This window comes from Capricornis sumatraensis, chromosome 13 (assembly GCF_032405125.1).
Source record: "Capricornis sumatraensis isolate serow.1 chromosome 13, serow.2, whole genome shotgun sequence".
Lineage (NCBI taxonomy): Eukaryota > Metazoa > Chordata > Mammalia > Artiodactyla > Bovidae > Capricornis > Capricornis sumatraensis.
In genome coordinates, this window is record NC_091081.1 from 30,087,274 (window position 1) to 30,107,035 (window position 19,762).

At 45.0% G+C, this 19,762-nt stretch overlaps 1 protein-coding gene across 1 annotated transcript in view; it reads left to right on the forward strand.

Moving 5' to 3' along the window:
• The window catches only part of SCML4 (Scm polycomb group protein like 4), a 42,037-nt gene that overhangs the window by 13,865 nt on the left and 8,410 nt on the right, over positions 1 to 19,762 (forward strand). Inside the window, exon 4 of the mRNA XM_068985481.1 lies at positions 19,346 to 19,636. Within this exon, the coding sequence (XP_068841582.1) occupies positions 19,346 to 19,636 (291 nt within the window). The remainder of the gene's footprint in view (positions 1 to 19,345; positions 19,637 to 19,762) is intronic.

The following is a 19,762-nucleotide window of genomic DNA, read 5'->3' on the forward strand; positions in this document are numbered from 1 at the left end:
GGAGAAAAAAGGTCTCAGTTGTAAGTAAGCTTTAGCCAGTGCTTCTCCACTTTGTGCCCTGGAACCACCTGGGCATCCTGATGAAATATGGACTCTGGCTCAGGATGGCTGGAGTGGGCTGAGAGCCTGTGTTCCTGACAGGCTCCCAAGCGATGTCCTGTGCCGTTGCTGCTTAGGAACACAAGGAATGAGAAGATGTATGCTGATGGAGTCCTGCTCACAGAGGGAAATTTATGTCAGGTTTTCAGTAAAATATACCTATCTACTCTAGGATGCTGCCACCCTGTAGAAACACTGGCACTGAGGATGAGCTGGATGAGATGTCCATGGGTGTGAGGGGGCAGAGTGGTCAGGCAAAGTGGCACAGGTGAAAATGCAGGTGAGAAAAGGGAGGTTTGCAGTGCTGGGTAAGAAGGTGAAAGAAAGAAAAGAATGATGACTGGCACATTTCTCAGTGTGGCCCCAGCAGCACTGGCAGGAGGGTCTTTGTTGCCTTCCAAGCTTCTGAATTCCTAGAAGACCCTAGGGATCCACTCTCTCAGACCCTTGTCTGAACAGCGCTCATGGCTTTTAATTCTGCCTTAAACTGCTAGAATCCAGGTCCAGACCTCATCTCCCTAGGCAGACTTGAGGGCGGGAACTTGAGGAAAGCCTGAAACACAAGACCACAGCAAATATTTTACTGACTCCAATTCGGTGTGACACAACAGAACAAACTGTGCTCACCAAGCGCTGGGGAGATCTTCTTTGGAAACCACAAATGTGATAGCTGAAGTCTTTTGCGAGATCTAATTTAGTGATTGGTTTCCTGCCTTCTGAAGTTTTGACTTGATGGGAACAAATTGTTTACTTTTTGTTGAGTAGCTTTTTTGATACACAAATGGTGAGGGTGGGAGATGAGAAAGGCCATTGATTCTTGATGCTTGATGTTTTCTTCCTTGGCTGGTGGTCTTGGAGACAGGCACCAGAAAACTCTTGGAGTAACAGACACGCACAGTACCTTCTGCATACCCAGCATCCAGAAATCAAATCTGCTTTCTTGTTGAACTACAAATCTGTCTAATGGAATAGCTCTACAAAAGAATGACTATCTAGAGAATATCTCTTTCCAAAAGGTTGTTTATTTCTACAAGGCAATAGAGCATACCAAGTGGCATGAGTCCCATTATATAGAAACATCCATATGGTCAGACAGCAAATGTTTTCTGAGTTCCTTCTACTTGTGATGCCTGCAGAGCTGAGGCCACTTGTTCAAAGCCAACCAGAAAGGCAGCAGCAAAGTGGAAACTGAGCCCAGGTCTCCTCCCTGGCCCTTTGCTTTTCCTTCCAAGCCTATTGATAGGGCCCCATTACCCAGCACTCACTGAGTGGGGTATATGTCCTGTTTCCTGGCTCAGAAGTGTGACCACACAAAATGGATCTTCACAAGTGGCTTGTGGTACCCTTGTGCCATTTCTTCTAGCAAAGATGTAGAAGAACAAAACAAACACCAATGCCCACTTAGCAAAATCTAGGCAGAAACTGAACTCTAGGTAGATCAGTTATCCTTTCTCCTTCTGGGTTAATATCTTGGCCACAAGGAGTGTCTCATCCTTATCCTCGTGCCCTAGTTGCATCATTGCTGGATGACATCCACAGGACAGGCAGAACCTATCATCCTAGACACCAGGAGAACTTCCTCATCCCTACAAAATCCACACAAAGTGGCCTACTCCACTAACACTAGGCGTGGTTTGCGTGCTCAGTCACTCAGTCATGTCCAACTCTTTGTGACCCCATGGGCTGCAGCCCACCAGGCTCCTCTGTCCATGGAATTTCCCAGGCAAGAATACTGGAGTGGGTTGCCATTTCCTACTACAGAGGATCCCAACCCAGGGATCAAACCAGTGTCTCTCGCATCTCCTGCATTGGCAGGTGGATTTTTTACCACTGAGCCACCTGGGAAGCCCCAGGCATGGTTTAACCCAATATTTTAAATAATACATGAAGTGATCGGGTTAAAAAAAGATAAATGAAGGAAGGCATGCACAGGCCAATGATCAGAATATTGCAGAGCTATGTTCATCCTGTTATAGCCATAGGCTATGTGAACAAAATGAGTGGTTTGATTTTCAAGCCATGTGTTGAAATTGGGGTCATTTGGAAGGAGAAAGGAGTCTCAGTGCCAAGCTCAGTTTTTAAAAATCTTTGAGAGAGTCTTGATGGACACATGAAAAGGAGAATGTCCAGGACTTCTTTGGCAGGCCTGTGGTTAAGACTCTGTACTTCCAATGCAAGAGGTATAGATTCAATCTCCGGTCAAGGAAGTTCCATATGCCACAGGAAAAAAAAAATAGAATGTCCACCAGTTCTGCAGAAAATACAAAGGTCTTCCTATATTTTTAGACAGATATGTCCAGGAGAAGCCCAGCCAGAGCTCTTACAGCATGGGAGAGGGAGCGATTGCCTGTGTAGAATTCCTGATCATAATTCTGCTTGTATGCCTATATGAGTTCATTTAGGAAAAGCTATTCTATTTTCAATGATATCATTCATGAAAATATACTGTCTGTACTTTTTAAAACACTGAGCTAAAAGGGAAAAATGTAACCTCTAAGTAAAACACTGGGTTTTGTAGAATCTTAAATAGATTTTTACAATGTTCAGCAATTTGTTTTGCATTGTAAGGCTTAGATTCTCTTTCAAATCCTACAGATATTGAGGAAGCACAAAGATTCAATAATTATTGGTTAAATGAATGAATGAATGCTCCAATTAAGTTGTTGGAACCTCCCAAGGTATTTTACTTATTTATTTGGCTGCACCAGGTCTTCATTGTGACACACGGGATCTTCGTGCTTTGTTCAGGCACGAAGTCTCTTTTAGTTTTGGCATGTGGGATCTTTAGTTGCAGCGGGCAAACTCTTAGTTACACCATGTAGCATCTGTTTCCATGACCAGGCATGGAACCCCAGCCCCCTGCATTGGTAGCAAGAGTCTTAATCACTGGACCACCAAGGAAGTCACTCAAGCTACTTTCAATATGACATAAATAACCCAGTATTGAATCACATTGACCAATTTGGTAATATTTTAATGTTTCTGCTGCTACTGCTGCTAAGTCACTTCAGTCGTGTCCGACTCTGTGACCCCATAAACGGCAGCCCACCAGGCTCCCATCCCTGGGATTCTCCAGGCAAGAACACTGGAGTGGGTTGCCATTTCCTTCTCCAATGCGTGAAAGTAAAGTCGCGACCCCATGGACTGCAGCCTACCAGGCTCCTCCACCCATGGGATTTTCCAGGCAAGAGTACTGGAGTGCCTTCTCCGATTTTAATGTTAAAATGAAACAAAAAGAAATGAAGATAATGCTCCTCTTTCAAGGTCACAAATGAAGTCATGTTGTGGATTAAAGACACCCAAGACTTGAGGAGCAGAATGACGATGGTTGTAAATCCCTAGTAGGCGTTCTCCTGTTTGGGAGAGCTCCTTCCAAGAGGGAGTAAGGAGGAGAAAAGAGGCTGTCAAAAGAGAGGTGGTGTAGATTCTTTCTTCCCACAAGGCTGGCCTCAGGAATTCTCTAAAAGATACCCCTACCCCAACCCCATGCCTCTTTTCAAATAATGAAATCTACTGGAAATCTTTTCCTTTGTTCCATGAAGCTAACTGTCCTTCAGGTGACACCCTACCCATTAGTCCCCCATGAGCCACTCTAGAACTAGAGATCATGCTGGGGACATCTGGGTCAGCTGCAGAAGGCCTTCTGTGTCTCTGGCAGGCCTGTCCAAAGAGGCTCCTGCCTGTGATGGAAGAGTATATGAGATGTGGCCATCCCCAAATCTCCAGGGCCCACAGGAGCTGTAACTGGAGACTATCTTTTGGGCTGCTCCTCTGGACCAGTACCCTGAGCCTCCGTGGTATGTTCTAAGGTAATAGCTGCAGGTTATCCACACCAGTATGTCCTGACCATGTATCAGAACTAGGAATAAAATGGTAAACCTTGTCAAGAGGAACTGAAGCAACTTTGGAAACCAGCAGGCATCTAAGATAAACTCCACAGACTTTCTGCTACTAGTGGGTCATTTCTGGGTCTCAGACATAAGTAGCAAACCCTTTGATTACTGAAAAAAAAAAAAAGAAAAAAAGAATCCCATAAACTTCCTGACAGAGAATTAGATATTCTATAGCATATATACCCTAACTGTTATTGAATTAATAATTGTAACTTCCAACCTAGATATGCAGAGTCAAGAGGAATGTATTATTCCTTCCCCACCTGTAATATTTATATATTGCTATGTGACAAATTACCCTAAAATTTAGTGGCTTAAAACAACATGTATCATCTTACAGTTTCTGTGATCTGGAATTCAGGTGCAGCTTGACTGTGTTCCCCAGCTGTGGCTCTCTCACAAGGTGGCAAGCACCTCAGAGCTTGGCTAAGGAAGGACCCACTCCCCAGCTCATTCATATGGTTGTGGGCAGGATTCCGCTTCCCACGAGCCATTGATTCCTTGCCACGTAGGCCCGTCCACAGAGATGCTCACAACATGGCAGCCTACTTCACCCACTTGAAAAATACTGGAATGCCTTCCTGAAAGTCAGGATGTCCATTTGGAACTAGAATTTGTATGGTGTCCTCTATTCCAGGGACTCCAGCATTTTCCTGAGTAAGGGTCACTCTAAGTTTCCCCAGTTTCCTATGAAAGACCCAAAAATTGTTGAAGAAACAGAGCTTGACAGCAAAAGGCCCCCCACTCTCACCCTCCACCTCCTCCTGGGAATTCCCAGAAGCCTCCAGGTAGAGGCTTTGGCAAAGCTGCAAAGAAAAGACTACAGAGAGGGAACCTGTTCTCCTCTGGAGGCTGAAAGGGCATTCACTGTTCTAAAGCAGCCCACGTTGGGCAAAATTGCCTTTGGGCAAAATTTCCGTGAGAGGAGATCTTAAATCATAAAGAACAAAGTCTCAGGCAAACCAGCAACATTCGAAAGGACTAAAGAAGTTCAGGTGCCAGGCATGAAAATTACGGTTGGTTTCTGTACCTCTCATTAGGGAGGAAAAGTATAAATGTACTTGAATGGACCCAAGGGGAGTCATAAGGGTGATTCTGAGGGCTGAGTGATCTGAACTTAGAGACAAGCTTGAAGGGAAGATCTATACTGGCCAGAGACCAAGTTAATGGAAAATGTAATTGAGGGAATGAAAGGCTAAGCCTCATAGGTGGTGAGGCCCAGTGCCCTTTGAACCAGGAAGGCTGGGACAAGAGGCTGCAGAGGGCCCTGAGGGAAAACACGACGAGCTTATCTGAGCAAGAACAAGGGGCGGGACCAAGCCGGAGAGAAGGAAACCTGCAGACCTCCGCGAGAACCTCAGCGAAAGGCGGCAAGAAGGCAGAGGGGAAAGCTGGGGGTATCTGACACCAGGCAGTCCCTCAGAGGTACCCCCTAGGTCCCACAGCACCGAGCACGTGCTGGGCACCTGCGGTGCTGGAGAGGAGCGCGCCTAAGGCACCTGGGGGCGGAGACGCAGCCACTCAAGGTAGGAACCCAGGTGTCGGGCTCTGAGCCGGGGAGGGCAGCTCTACTGGGACCTGCGGTTGTTTCCTGGCCCTCCTCCCCACCTCTTTCTGTTTCTCTTTTTGCAGGTCTCTTCCCCTGCTTTTCAGAGCTTACTGGCTGTGCTTCTTAGGTGGTGGCACCTGATTAGGCAGAGGGGAATAGTTACCACACAGATTCAAGAGGCGGTGTAATCAGGTTGACTGTATCACTTCCTCTTCTAATCTGGGGTTCAGGGCTAGGGATCCGTGGTGCTGCCATCTCGTTATGCAGCAGAGCCAAGGCTGCACACACGGAGCCCTCTGGACAATCCTGTGGTCTGACTTTCCTGCCAGCCTGGGCAGAGTTGTGTGGCCGGCTGGGCAGGGCAGACCTGCTGGCAATCAATCTGCCAGGAGCAGAGATGACTGAAGAAAGGGTTCACTCTGTGCAGCTGTTCCTTCAGCTGGAAAGTTGTGACTGATGTGGGGAAATAAGATGGGGAATGGAGGGTGAGTGTGTGTGTATGTGTGTGTGTGTGTGTGTGTGAGAGAGAGAGAGAGAGAGAGAGACATAGAGAGGGGGTGGGGAGAGAGAGAGCTGTTTAGTGCTGGGAAGAACAGGGTCTGAGACTGGGGTGTAGGGTTGTTATTGCATGTAGAGATCCTATTTGAGAATAATTTTGCAGATCGTGGTCTTGCCACTTTTCAAGGCTTTGGTTAGAGAATCCAAGTTAAGTGCCATTAAAATTCTTTAAATAAATTAAATAGTCCAAGCTCATTTAACTGTGAGCTGTTGGGTCTTGTGTCCTACATGAAAATGGGTCAACACCCCCCAAAAGAACTCCCTGGCCACTCCCGCTGCTCTCGGACTTTCTCTCCTGGCTCTTGGCTTTGTCCCTCCTGTCCCTCTGCCTCTTCTTGCTTCTCCTCAGAGGTTCTCCACATTCCAGGCACTCAGTTGACCTGGAAATGCAGCAGGCTGGGCTGTGCTGGGTGTTTTGGAAGCTGAGGATCCAGAGGCATTCCCACCCCCGCCCACCCCCGCCCCCCCGCCCCCACCAAACCCCGCCCCGGCCTCTGCAGGGGCGCAGGCAGAAGGAGGAGTCCACACTCCTCAGACCCTAGAGCTGTGTTTCCTGAACGAGGAGGCTTAGACTTGGTGCAGATTCAGGAGCAAAGGGGTATCCTTTGAGGCTGAGCAGATTTGAACTCTTCTGGAGTATTCTTTCGGCTTCCCAGGTGATTCAGTGGTAAAGAATCTGCCTGCCAGTGCAGAAGACCTGGGTTTAATCCCTAGGTCGGGAATATCCCCTGGAGGAGGAAATGGCAACCCACTCCAGTATTCTTGCCTGGAGAATTCCATGGACAGAGTAGCCTGGCGGGCTACAGTCTCAGTTCAGTTCAGTTGCTCAGTCACATCCAACTCTTGGCAACCCCACGGACACCAGGCTTCCCTGTCCATCACCTATTCCCAGAACTTGCTCAAACTCATGTCCATCGAGTTGGTGATGCCGTCCAACCATCTCATCCTCTGTCATCCCCTTCTCCTCCTGCCTTCAATCTTTGCCAGCATCAGGGTCTTTTCCAATAAGTTAGTTCTTCACATCAGGTGGCCAAAGTATTGGAGCTTCAGTTTCGGCAATCCGTCCATCCAATGAATATTCAGGACTGATTTCCTTTAGGATTGACTGGTTTGATCTCCTTGCAGTCCAAGGGATTCTCAAGAGTCTTCTCCAACACCACATTTCAAAAGCATCAATTCTTCGACACTCAGCTCTCTTTATAGTCCAACTGTCACATCCATACATGACTACTGGAAAAACCATAGCTTTGACTAGATGGACCTTTGTTGGCAAAGTAATGTCTCTGCTTTTTAATAGGCTGTCTAGGTTGGTCATAGCTTTTCTTCCAAGGAGCAAGCGTCTTTTAACTTCATGGTCACCATCTGCAGTGATTTTGGAGCCCCCCAAAATAAAATCTGTCACTGTTTCCACTGTTTCCCCATCTATTTCCCATGAAGTGATGGGACCAGATGCCATGATCTTCGTTTTCTGAATGTTGAGTTTTAAGCCAACTTTTTACTCTCCTCTTTCACTTTCATCAAGAGCTCTTTAGTTCTTCTTCACTTTCTGCCATAAGGGTGTTGTCATCTGCGTATCTGAGATTATTGATATTTCTCCCGGCAATCTTGATTCCAGCTTGTGCTTCATCCAGCCTGGCGTTTTGCATTATGTACTCTGCATGGAAGTTAAATAAGCAGGGTGACAATATATAGCCTTGACGTACTCCTTTTCTGATTTGGAACCAGTCTGTTGTTCCATGTCCAGTTCTAACTGTTGCTTCTTGTCCTGCATACAGTTTTAGCAGGAGGCAGGTCAGGTGGTCTGGTATTCCCATCTCCTTAAGAATTTTCCACAGTTTGTTGTGATCCACACAGTCAAAGGCTTTGGTGTAGTCAATAAAGCAGAAGTCTTTCTCATCTTCTTTACCTCCACCATAGTTTGGTCTCAGGGCTACAGTCTATGGGGTCACAAAGAGTCGGACACAACTGAGCGACTGCACACACACACAGCACGCAGAGTATTCTCTGGCCTAATATGCAGACTTTATATGTAGCAGCTGGGGGAAACTGTAGTCCACAGATTAGCCTCGGTGAAAAAGGCACACCAGCCTCTTTTGAAAGTTTCCAAGACACCAAATCCTGAAAATGTGGCAGGCTTCTGTGAGAGCCATTTGTGCCTGTGCCTTTCTATTTAAGCACACTCTTGTGATCGTACAAAAGCAGATCAGTCCCTTTCTGGGAGGAGAGACTTAATGATTTACAAGTGGCATCCTTAGTGTCTTGGATACAGGCACGGTTTATAGAAGAGAAGTACATCAAGTGCCTCTTGTTCACCCTACTGTGCTGGTGTCCACAGCGATGAAACAGCTTTAACTAGAGGCTGGGTTGTTGCCTCCTGTTTAATGAGAGCTGCCAGGGTGACAAGACAACTCATTTCAGATGAGAAGGAATTTTCTCTCTCATCTCATCTGGGAAAAAAGGACCAGGAATGTGTTGATCTGTCAGCCCTCTGGTTTGCCGTGAGTCTGCGTGCGGGAGCCGGGTCTTCATAAGGCACTCTCGCCAGACAATCCCAGGTCTGCTGGCCCCATCTGGTGTTCACTCCCCAGTCATCCACAAAACTGCTTGAAAAGTATAGTTCTGTCTCCAAGGATAGGTTTGGTCCTTCTTTTTCAAATAGGCATTTTGTAACAAACAATTCATGAGCCACACTTCATTAAATTCTTAAACTACTAGAAGTTCTGCTTACCTGTAACTCATCTTCCCTGTATGTTGCATGGCTTAATGGTTTTAAGAGTATAAACTGTATGTATCCAGAAGTCATCTTTTTAACTGAAGCAATAGGAACTGGGGTTAGATATAAGGAAGAAGTTTTAGGCAGTGAGATTTGTGGCATAATGACCTGTGAGCAGACTGTAAAATCTCTTTGGGGAAGCTTTTAAATAAGAGACTCAGCTATTTACTTTATTTTCCTCTCCAAACACCACCCCTGCCTGAAGAGAGAATTTGGAGTGAGCTCCAGGTGTTCCTCCGTTAATTTACCACCTTCGTAATTTTTGCTTTGTTTGAGGAAACCTATAGAAGTATTTACTCAAGATATTCCTTTAAATGGATTCATTTCTTTTAGCCTTAGCCTTTAGTCATCTCAAGCAGTGATATCTTATCAGTGGAAGCACAGTTTGATGGGTTAATTATATTTTATTGCTGTGCACTAGAATACATGGCCATAAAAAGATAACGTTCACCAGTTTTTGTGTCTTCCAAAGAGAAACACGTTCAAGTCCTAACTGCAGATGCTTGTGAAAGGGACTTTCTTTGAAAATAGGGTCTTTGCAGTCATCAAGTTGTGATGAGGTCACACTGGATTATGGGTGCCAATCTAATGACTGGTGTCCTTATAAGAAATTTTGGCACAGATTCAGACACACAGGGAAAATGCCATGTGACAACAGAGGCCGCGGTTGGAGTGCTGTGTCTGCAGCCAGGGAACACCATGGGTCATTGGCTATCACCAGAAGCAGGTAGAGGCAAACAAGGATCTTCTTCTAGAGCCTTCGGAGAGCATGACCCTGCCAACACCTTGATTTCAGACTTGTAGCCTCCAGAACTAGGAGACAATAGATTTCTGTTGTTTGAAGTCACCAGATTTGTGGTCATATCTGCAGCCTTCCGAAACGAATACACCTAAGTACCACCAAGAATCAGCCCCTGCTGGGTCAGTGGGACACATTTTAACACTTGAGGAAATGTTGGGCAGGGTGCTCAGTGAGGGTTCTTTATAGTCCTGTGGTTGAAAGATGGCCTTCACTGGATCAGTTAGTTTTACCCTCAGGTGTGATGTGTCAGCACCCCTATTTGCAAAGGTGAGGAAAAGGCTGTTTTAGTTGGGTTGGAGCAGGTGCATCTCCTCAATTCGGAACGGCACCCTGGTGTGTGACCTGAGCATGCTGCTCGCTCCTGGGCCTCCTGGGAGCTTCAGGCTGTGCGGGACCGTGGCCGCGGCTTAGTGATCCGTCTCCACGACTGTCCACCTGACCGCCTTCGGAGTCACTGGCACAGCCTTTGCCTGGTAGAGGGCTGTTGTCTGATGCTCTCTCAAGTCAGTTTTACTTCATGATGAATTCACTTGGATCATAGCCCAGAAGCTGACTTTTATTACCTTCAATCTCACCCATGGTTGTCAGCAGTTTTTAAACCAATACAGTCCACATTCCCTTGTTCCACATCTCTACACGTTGTCATAGGAGAACAATATTCCATCTGCATCTGTATTTTTCAGCCATACTGCAGATTGGTGAATTATCTGCATTCACTACTGTAGATTGTCAGACTTCCATAGGCATATTTAATTTGGATTTGAAATATTTAATAAACAGAATAAATGTTTTAGAGTTTTTCATTGTTTGTCAGGCATCCACATGAAGCATTCATATTTAGTTCTAAATAATATGAATTTTAATGCATCTTCTCTGTAATAGCAGCCTTAGTGCCCAAATGTCTACTTAATAAATATTTATTGACCACCTTCTGTATGCCAAGCATCATGCCAGACACTATGAGTAGCTTCCTCACATACATCAAAGCACCTGCCACTGGGGACACAGAAAGGATTAGTATCCCAGACTAGGAATACTTTTCGATAAAGGGAATGGAATGGCAGCCTTGCTGCTGACTGGCTAGGAATGTGCTGGCCATATTAGTAGATTCTCAAAAATGTTTGTCTTCCTCTTCAGCACTCCACTCAAGAAGCAGCCTAGTACATAGCTTCATAGCCAGCTCCTTCCCACTGTCTTCTGACCAGGAGGGATGATGAAATGGAGGCTATCCAGGCAGAGGTGCAGGGTTCCAGGTTCCTGCAGACCTCTTGCAGCAGTGTGTTAGCCACAAAAGATGAGCACGGGGCACGCAGGCCTCCCCTTTGCTTCTCATGTCCATGTCCTAGTGGCCAAGGCATTGTCAGACTGGACTGCACAGACTCTCAGGAATCTGTTCACAGCCAAACACTGGGGCCTCTGTGATGTTTTTTAAAAACAGCTTTATTGAGATATAATTCATATTTCATACAATTCATCCATTTAAATTCAACAGCTTTAGTATAGTCACAGATTTGTGCAGCTCTCGCCTCAGTCAGTTGTAGAACGTTTTCACACCTCAAACACAACACACCCCTTAGCTAGGACCCCCAGTTAGTTCAGTTCAGTTCAGTCACTCAATTGTGTCTGACTCTTTGTGACCCCATGAATTGCAGCATGCCAGGCCTCCCTGTCCATCACCAACTCCTGGAGTTCACTCAGACTCACATCCATCGAGTCAGTGATGCCATCCAGCCATCTCATCCTCTGTCATCCCCTTCTCCTCCTGCCCCGAATCCCTCCCAGCATCAGAGTCTTTTCCAATGAGTCAGCTCTTCGCATGAGGTGGCCAAAGTATTGGAGTTTCAGCTTTAGCATCATTCCTTCCAAAGAAATCCCAGGGTTGATCTCCTTCAGAATGGACTGGGTGGATCTCCTTGCAGTCCAAGGGACTCTCAAGAGTCTTCTCCAACACCACAGTTCAAAAGCATCAATTCTTCGGCGCTCAGCTTTCTTCACAGTCCAACTCTCACATCCATACATGACCACTGGAAAAACCATAGCCTTGACTAGACAGACTTTTGTTGGCAAAGTAATGTCTCTGCTTTTGAATATGCTATCTAGGTTGGTCATAACTTTTCTTCCAAGGAGTAAGCGTCTTTTAATTTCATGGCTGCAATCACCATCTGCAGTGATTTTGGAGCCCCCCAAAATAAAGTCTGACACTGTTTACACTGTTTCCCCATCTATTTCCCATGAAGTGATGGGACCAGATGCCATGATCTTCGTTTTCTGAATGTTGAGCTTTAGGCCAACTTTTTCACTCTCCTCTTTCACTTTCATCAAGAGGCTTTTTAGTTCCTCTTCACTTTCTGTCATAAGGGTGGTGTCATCTGCCTATCTGAGGTTATTGATATTTCTCCTGGCAATCTTGATTCCAGCTTATGCTTCTTCCAGCCCAGTGTTTCTCATGATGTACTCTGCATAGAAGTTAAATAAGCAGGGTGACGATATACAGCCTTGACGTACTCCTTTTCCTATTTGGAACCAGTCTGTTGTTCCATGTCCAGTTCTAACTGTTGCTTCTATATGCTGACCTACATACAGGTTTCTCAAGAGGCAGGTCAGGTGGTCTGGTATTCCCATCTCTTGAAGAATTTTCCACAGTTTATTGTGATCCACACAGTCAAAGGCTTTGGCATAGTCAATAAAGCAGAAATAGATGTTTTTCTGGAACTCTCTTGCTTTTTCAATGATCCAGTGGATGTTGACAGTTTGATCTCTGGTTCCTCTGTCTTTTTTAAAGCCAGCTTGAACATCTGGAAGTTCACGGTTCATGCATTGCTGAAGCCTAGCTTGGAAAATTTTGAGCATTACTTTTCTAGCGTGTGAGATGAGTGCAATTGTGCGGTAGTTTGAGCATTCTTTGGCATTGCCTTTCTTTGGGATTGGAATGAAAACTGACCTTTTCCAGTCCTGTGGCCACTGCTGAGTTTTCCACATTTGCTGGCATATTGAGTGCATCACTTTAACAGCATCATCTTTCAGGATTTGAAATAGCTCAACTGGGAATCCATCACCTCCACTAGCTTTGTTTGTAGTGATGCTTTCTAAGGCCCACTTGACTTCACATTCCAAGATGTCTGGCTCTAGGTGAGTGATCACACCATCGTGATTATCTTGGTCGTGAAGATCTTTTTTGTACAGTTCTCCTGTGTATTCTTGCCACCTCTTAATATCTTCTGCTTCTGTTAGGTCCATACCATTTCTGTCCTTTATTGAGCCCATCTTTGCAGGAAATGTTCCGTTGGTATCCTCTAATTTTCTTGAAGAGATCTCTAGTCTTTCCCATTCTGTTGTTTTCCTCTATTTCTTTGCACTGATTGCTGAGGAAGGCTTTCTTATCTCTTCTTGCTATTCTTTGGAACTCTGCATTCAGATGCTTATATCTTTCCTTTTCTCCTTTGCTTTTCGCCTCTCTTCTTTTCACAGCTATTTGTAAGGTCTCCTCAGACAGCCATTTTGCTGTTTTCCATTTCTTTTCCATGGGGATGGTCTTGATCCCTTTCTCCTATACAATGTCACAAACCTCTGTCCATAATTCATCAGGCACTGTCTATCTAAGAGATCTAGGCCCTTAAATCTATTTCTCACTTCCACTGTATAATCATAAGGGATTTGATTTAGGCCATACCTGAATTGTCTAGTGGTTTTCCCCACTTTCTTCAATTTAAGTCTGAATTTGGCAATAAGGAGTTCATGATCTGAGCCACAGTCAGCTCCTGGTCTTGTTTTTGTTGGCTGTATAGAGCTTCTCCATCTTTGGCTGCAAAAAATATAATCAATCTGATTTCGGTGTTGACCATCTGGTGATGTCCCTGTGTAGAGACTTCTCTTGTGTTGTTGGAAGAGGGTGTTTGCTATGACCAGAGCACTTTCTTGGCAAAACTCTATTAGTCTTTGCCCTGGTTCATTCCATATTCCAAGGCCAAATTTACCTGTTACTCCAGGTGTTTCTTGACTACCTACTTTTGCATTCCAGTCCTCTATAATGAAAAGGATATCTTTTTGGGGTGTTAGTTCTAAAAGGTCTTATAGGTCTTCATAGAACCGTTCAACTTCAGCTTTTTCAGTGTTACTGGTTGGGGCATAGACTTGGATTACTGTGATATTGAATGGTTTGCCTTGGAAACCAACAGAGATCATTCTGTTGTTTTTGAGACTGCATCCAAATACTGCATTTCAGACTCTTTTGTTGACTATGATGGCTACTCCATTTCTTCTGAGGGATTCCTGCCTGCAGTAATCGATATAATAGTCATCTGAGTTAAATTCACCCATTCCAGCCCATTTTAGTTCTCTGATTCCTAGAATGTCGACATTCACTCTTGCCATCTCCTGTTTGACCACTTCCAATTTGCCTTGATTCATGAAACTGACATTCCAGGTTCCTGTGCAATATTGCTCTTTACAGCATCAGACCTTGCTTCTGTCACTAGTCACATCCACAACTGGGTATTGTTTTTGCTTTGGCTCTATCCCTTCATTCTTTCTGGAGTTATTTCTCCACTGATCTCTAGTAGTATATTGGGCACCTGCCGACCTGGGGAGTTCCTCTTGCAGTATCCTATCATTTTGCCTTTTCATACTGTTCGTGGGGTTCTCAAGGCAAGAATACTGAAGTGGTTTGCCATTCCCTTCTCCAGTGGACTACATTCTGCCAGACCTCTCCACCATGACCAGCCCGTTTTGGGTGGCCCCATGGGCATGGCTTAGTTTCACTGAGTTAGACAAGGTTGTGGTCCTAGTGTGATTAGATTGACTAGTTTTCTGTGAGTATGGTTTTAGTGTGTCTGCCCTCTGATGCTCTCTTGCAACACCTACCATCTTACCTGGGTGTCTCTTACCTTGGACATGGGATATCTCTTCACGGCTGCTCCAGCAAAGCGCCGCTGCTGCTTCTTACCTTGGACGAGGGGTATCTCCTCACCACCACCCCTCCTGACCTTGAACGTGGAATATCTCCTCTAGGTCCTCCTGCGCCGGCACAGGCACCGCTAGTTGGACGTGGGGTAGCTCCTTCCGCTGCCGCCTCTGACCTCAGACGTGGGGTAGCTCCTCTCAGCAGCTCCTGCGCCGTCGCAGCCTGGCACTCTTGGCCGCTGCTGGCGACTGTGATGGCGCACAGAGCGCAGGCGGCGCTAGGACCCCCAGTGTCCCCAGTCCCCAGGTCCTCAGCAACCACTGATCTACTTTTGTGTTTCTATAGATTTGCCCATCCTGGACAATTCATACAAATGAAATCATTTAATATGTGATATTCTGTGGCCTGGTTTCTTTACTTAGCATAATAGTTCAAAGCATGAATCAATGCTTCATCCCTTTTATGCCTGAATAATATTCCGCTGTATGGATATGCCATGTTCTGTTTATCTATTCATCAGTTGATAGTTATTTGGGTTGTTTCCACATTTTGGCTCTTATGAATAGTGCTTCTGAAAACATTCATGTGTAAGTTTTTGTGTGGAAATTTCATTTTTCTTGGAAATATATATACCTAGGAGTAGAATTGCTGGGTCATATGGTGAACTTATTTTTAACCATTTGAGAAAGAGCCAGGATGTTTCCAAAGATGTTGTACAATTTCACATTCCCACCAGCAGTGTGTGAGGGTCCCAGTTTTCTCTCTGTGTGTGTGCTGTTGTGTCTGACTCTTTGCAACCCCATGGGCTGCACCATGCCAGGCTCGTTTACCCTCCACTGTTTTCTGGAGTTTCCTCAAATTCATGTCCATTGACAGTGATGCTATCTAAGTATCTCATCTTCTGCCACCCCCCTACTCCTTTTGCCTTCAATCTTTCCCAGCATCAGAGTCTTTTCTAATGAGTCAGCTCTTCACATCCGGTGCCCAAAGTAGTGGAATTTCAGCATCAGTCCTTCCAATGAATATTTAGGGTTGATTTCCTTTAGGATCTAGTTGGATCTCCTTGCAGTAAAAGGGATTCTCGAGAGTCTTCTCCAGCACCACAATTCAAAAGCATCAATTCTTCAGTGCTCAGCCTTCTTTATGGTCCATCTCTCACATGCATACATGACTACTGGAAAAACCGTAGCTTAAAGTACCATTGATATTTACATATTTTGTATCCTATAACTTTGCTGAATTTATCTCTTAATTTCAATAGTGTTTTATTGGATTCCTTAGAATTTTCCACATAAACAGATTTAACTTTTCCTTTCCAAATTAGATGCCTTTTCTTTTCCTTACCTATTTGTCCTGGTAGGAACCTCTAATTCAGTGTCGAATAGAAGTAGCAAGAACAGAGACCTCTTTGTGTTCTTCCTGATTTTAGAAGAAAAAGTGTCCAGTCTTTCACCATTAACTATAATGTTAAGTGTAGGGTTTTTTGTGGAATGCCTTTTTTTTTCAGTTAGAGGAAGTTCCCTTCCATTCCTAGTGTGTTGAGTTGTTTTTCTTATGAAAAAATGTTGGATTTTGTCAAATGCTTTTTATGCATCTATTGAGATAATCATATGATCTTTGGTTTTCATTCTATCAACGTTGTATGTTACATTAATGGACATCGTCAGTTCAGTTCAGTTCAGACGCTCAGTCGTGTCCAACTCTTTGCGACCCCATGAACCGCAGCACACCAGGCCTCCCTGTCCATCACCAACTCCTAGAGTCCACCCAAACCCATATCCATCATGTCAGTGATCTCATCCTCTGTCATCCCCTTCTCCTCCTGCCCTCAATCTTTCCCAGCATCAGGGTCTTTCCAAATGACTCAGCTCTGCGCATCAGGTGGCCAAAGTATTGGAGTTTCAGCTTCAACATCAGTCCTTCCAATGAACACTCAGGACTGATCTCCTTTAGCATGGACTGGTTGGATCTCCTTGCAGTCCAAGGGACTCTCAAGAGTCTTCTCCAACACCACAGTTCAAAAGCATCAAGTCTTCTGCACTCAGCTTTCTTTATAATCCAACTCTCACATCCATACATGACCACTGGAAAAACCATAGCCTTGACTAGACAGACCTTTGTTGGTAAAGTAATGTCTCTGCTTTTTAATATGCTGCGTAGGTTGGTCGTAACTTTCCTTCCAAGAAGTAAGCATCTTTTAATTTCATGGCTGCAGTCACCATCTGCAGGACATCATCATGTATTACATTAATGGATGAAGTCATGTATTGCATTACTTGATTTTCAGATGTTAAACCAACCCTGCATCCCTGAAACAAATCCTACTTGATCAAGATGTATAAGTTATTCTGTATGTTATGATTTGTTTTGCTAGTATATTGTTGAGAATTTTTGTACCCATATTAATAAGGCATTGATCTCTAGTTTTCTTGGGATGTCTTTGTCTAGTTTTGGTGTGAGGGTATTGGTGTTCTCATAGAATGAGTTGGAAAATATTCCCTCCTTATATTAGTCTGCCCAGCTTCCCTAATAGGAACCTCATCCTCGGTAGCTTTAACTTTTTATTTTCTCACAGTTCTGGATGCTAGCAGTCTGAGATCCAGCTGTCATCAGGGTTAGTTTCGAGTGGCCCCCTCTTCCTGGCTAGTGGACAGCCACTCTCTCTGTGTCCTCACGTTGCCTCTTCTCTGTGTGTGTATATGAAGAGGAAGACTCCCTCATGCCTCTTCCTTTTCTTGTCAGTGCTTTCTTTTTAATCAGTACTATTGGTTTGAGGTCCTACCCTTAAGACCTTAATTAACCTCAGTTATCTCATTATGGCCCCTGTCTCCAAGTATAGTTCCCCCGGGGTGGGGCTAGAGCTTCAATATATGAACATTTGAGGGGGACACAATTCAGTCCATAGCGCTCCATTTTTGGAAGACTTTGTGAAGAACTGGTTTTAATTTTTCTTTAAATGCTTCGTAGAGTTAATTTCTGAAGCCATATAAGTCTGGGATTTCTTTGTTTTTTGATTACTACTTGATCTCTTTACTCGCTTTATGTCTATTCGGATTGTCTATTTCTTTCTGTCAGTGTGTCCATTTACCTAGTTTATTGGCAATAATTGTACTATTTTTAAATAATCCATTTTATTTCTTTGAGTTTGGTGTTAATGTCATCTCTTTCATTTCTGAGTTTAGTAATTTGAGTCCTCTCTCTTTTTTTTCTTAGCCAATCTAGCTAAAAAAGTTTGTCAATTTTGTTGATCTTTTCAAAGAGCCAGGCTTTGGTTTCATGATTTTCCCTATTTTTTTTGTCCTCTATTTAATTAATTTCTGCTTCAGTCTTTATTATTTTCTTCCTTGTACTTGCTTTAGGTTTGGTTTGCCCTCCTCTACCCCAGTATTTTATTGAGGAAGATTAGGTTATTAATTTAAGATTTTTCTTTTTAAGTATAAATATTAACAGATATAAATTTGCTCTAGGCACTGCACTGCTTTAGCTGTATTCCATATGCAGTGGTTTTTTTTCTAGGCAAGCTCCATATGCATCAAAGATCTGCCAGTTGCCCTAATTAAATCAAGTCTTTATCTTTTAATACCTATATTGTGGGAGTAATCCATACTTGTTTACAGAAGAAGATATCTGGATCTCGTGGTCCCAGATGTGCTTACTTATCACCAGCCTTGGGGGTGAGGGTCCATTAGTTTTTCTTTTTTAAAGTCACTTTGGGGATGTCCATAACTCTGGGAGTTGGTGATGGGCAGGGAGGCCTGGCGTGCTGCGATTCATGGGGTTGCGAAGAGTCGGACACGACTGAGTGACTGAACTGAACTGAACTGATATCTGTTTTTGTCCTGTATGGTATTTGGATGGTTATTGATGGAGTTAGACAGATATGATCTTGTCTAGGGTCAAGAAGAAAAGGAATTGCTAGAATATTTTTCTTCCTCTTTCTATCCCTATAATTCCTCTAGGCCTTGTCTTTTCAAACAAAACAAAACACCCCACACCATTTGTATAGCTCACAGATAGAGTTCAACAGGCTATAAGAATGAGCTTTAAAAGTGTAGAAAGTCCTGATCTGCTTGGGTGAGGGAGCTGAGGAGGAGGTTGGCAGACTCTTCAGGTTCTCTTCTCTCTCTGTTCTTTGGATGGGCTCTTTCTCTCTTATCTGCACGGTTTGGGGAGGACCATGGGGCCATCCACATCATCATTTATGTCCCTAGTTTGTTCACCTTGGTGGAAGGTCAGCGCCCTCCTGTGTACTGGAACTGAAAGTGTGGAGAGGAAGCACCACCACACCTGTACCAGAACGCAAGCCAAAGTTGCTTCTCCTGACTCTGGGACACTGTGACTCTAGCTTGATCTCTCCCAGGAATCTTGGGCCAGGTGAGGAAGGCAGTGGTTATGGGTGAAAGAAGAGGGAGCCAGGAGATTCCAACAAGCTGGCAGAGACTCCTGGAGGAGCAGAGCCACAGAGGGAGAAAGACCTTTGTTTGAATTTTATTTACACTTCATTAATAACCAAGATGACCCCATTTTCCTTGGAACACGAAGGGCCACATGTCCTAACCCCTACTAAAGTCTGCTTTGTTGGAGAGGCAGGTGTCATTCTGCTGAGAGCTGAGCTACTGGGGTGTACGCCTTGGGGCCCATTCCTTCTCCTCTGTCATCCCCACACACAGTGGCACCCGTGCTGCTGGGGAAAGATTTTCCAAAACCCAGCACCCGGTGGCCTCTTGACTGCTCTCTAATCTCTGCTTCTCTGCTCTGCCTTCTTGCCTAGCAAAAACAGTCACCGCCGAGGAGTGCCTGGCGAACCCTGCGAGCATGAACCGCTACGGCGTGGACCCCTCCTCCCCCACCTTCAGCCACAGGAGCTCCCTGCCCACCTCCTCTTCGCTGTACTGCAAGCGGCAGAACTCTGGAGACGGCCACCTTGGGGCTGGCTCAGCCACCACAGTCGGTGGTCCCCGCACCAGCCCCATGTCCCCCGGAGGCCCCTCGGCACCTGGGCTACGGCCTCCTGGCTCCAGCCCCAAGAGGAATGGGACCTCTCTTGAAGGAAACAGATGTGGTAATGTAACGCATGGGCTGGCTTCCCCATGACCTGACCTCCTCTCCCCTTGCCCTGAGACCGCCGAGTATAGAGGGACTGGGGACTGTGGCTGTTTGAATGTGGGAACACAGGGAAATTAGATGT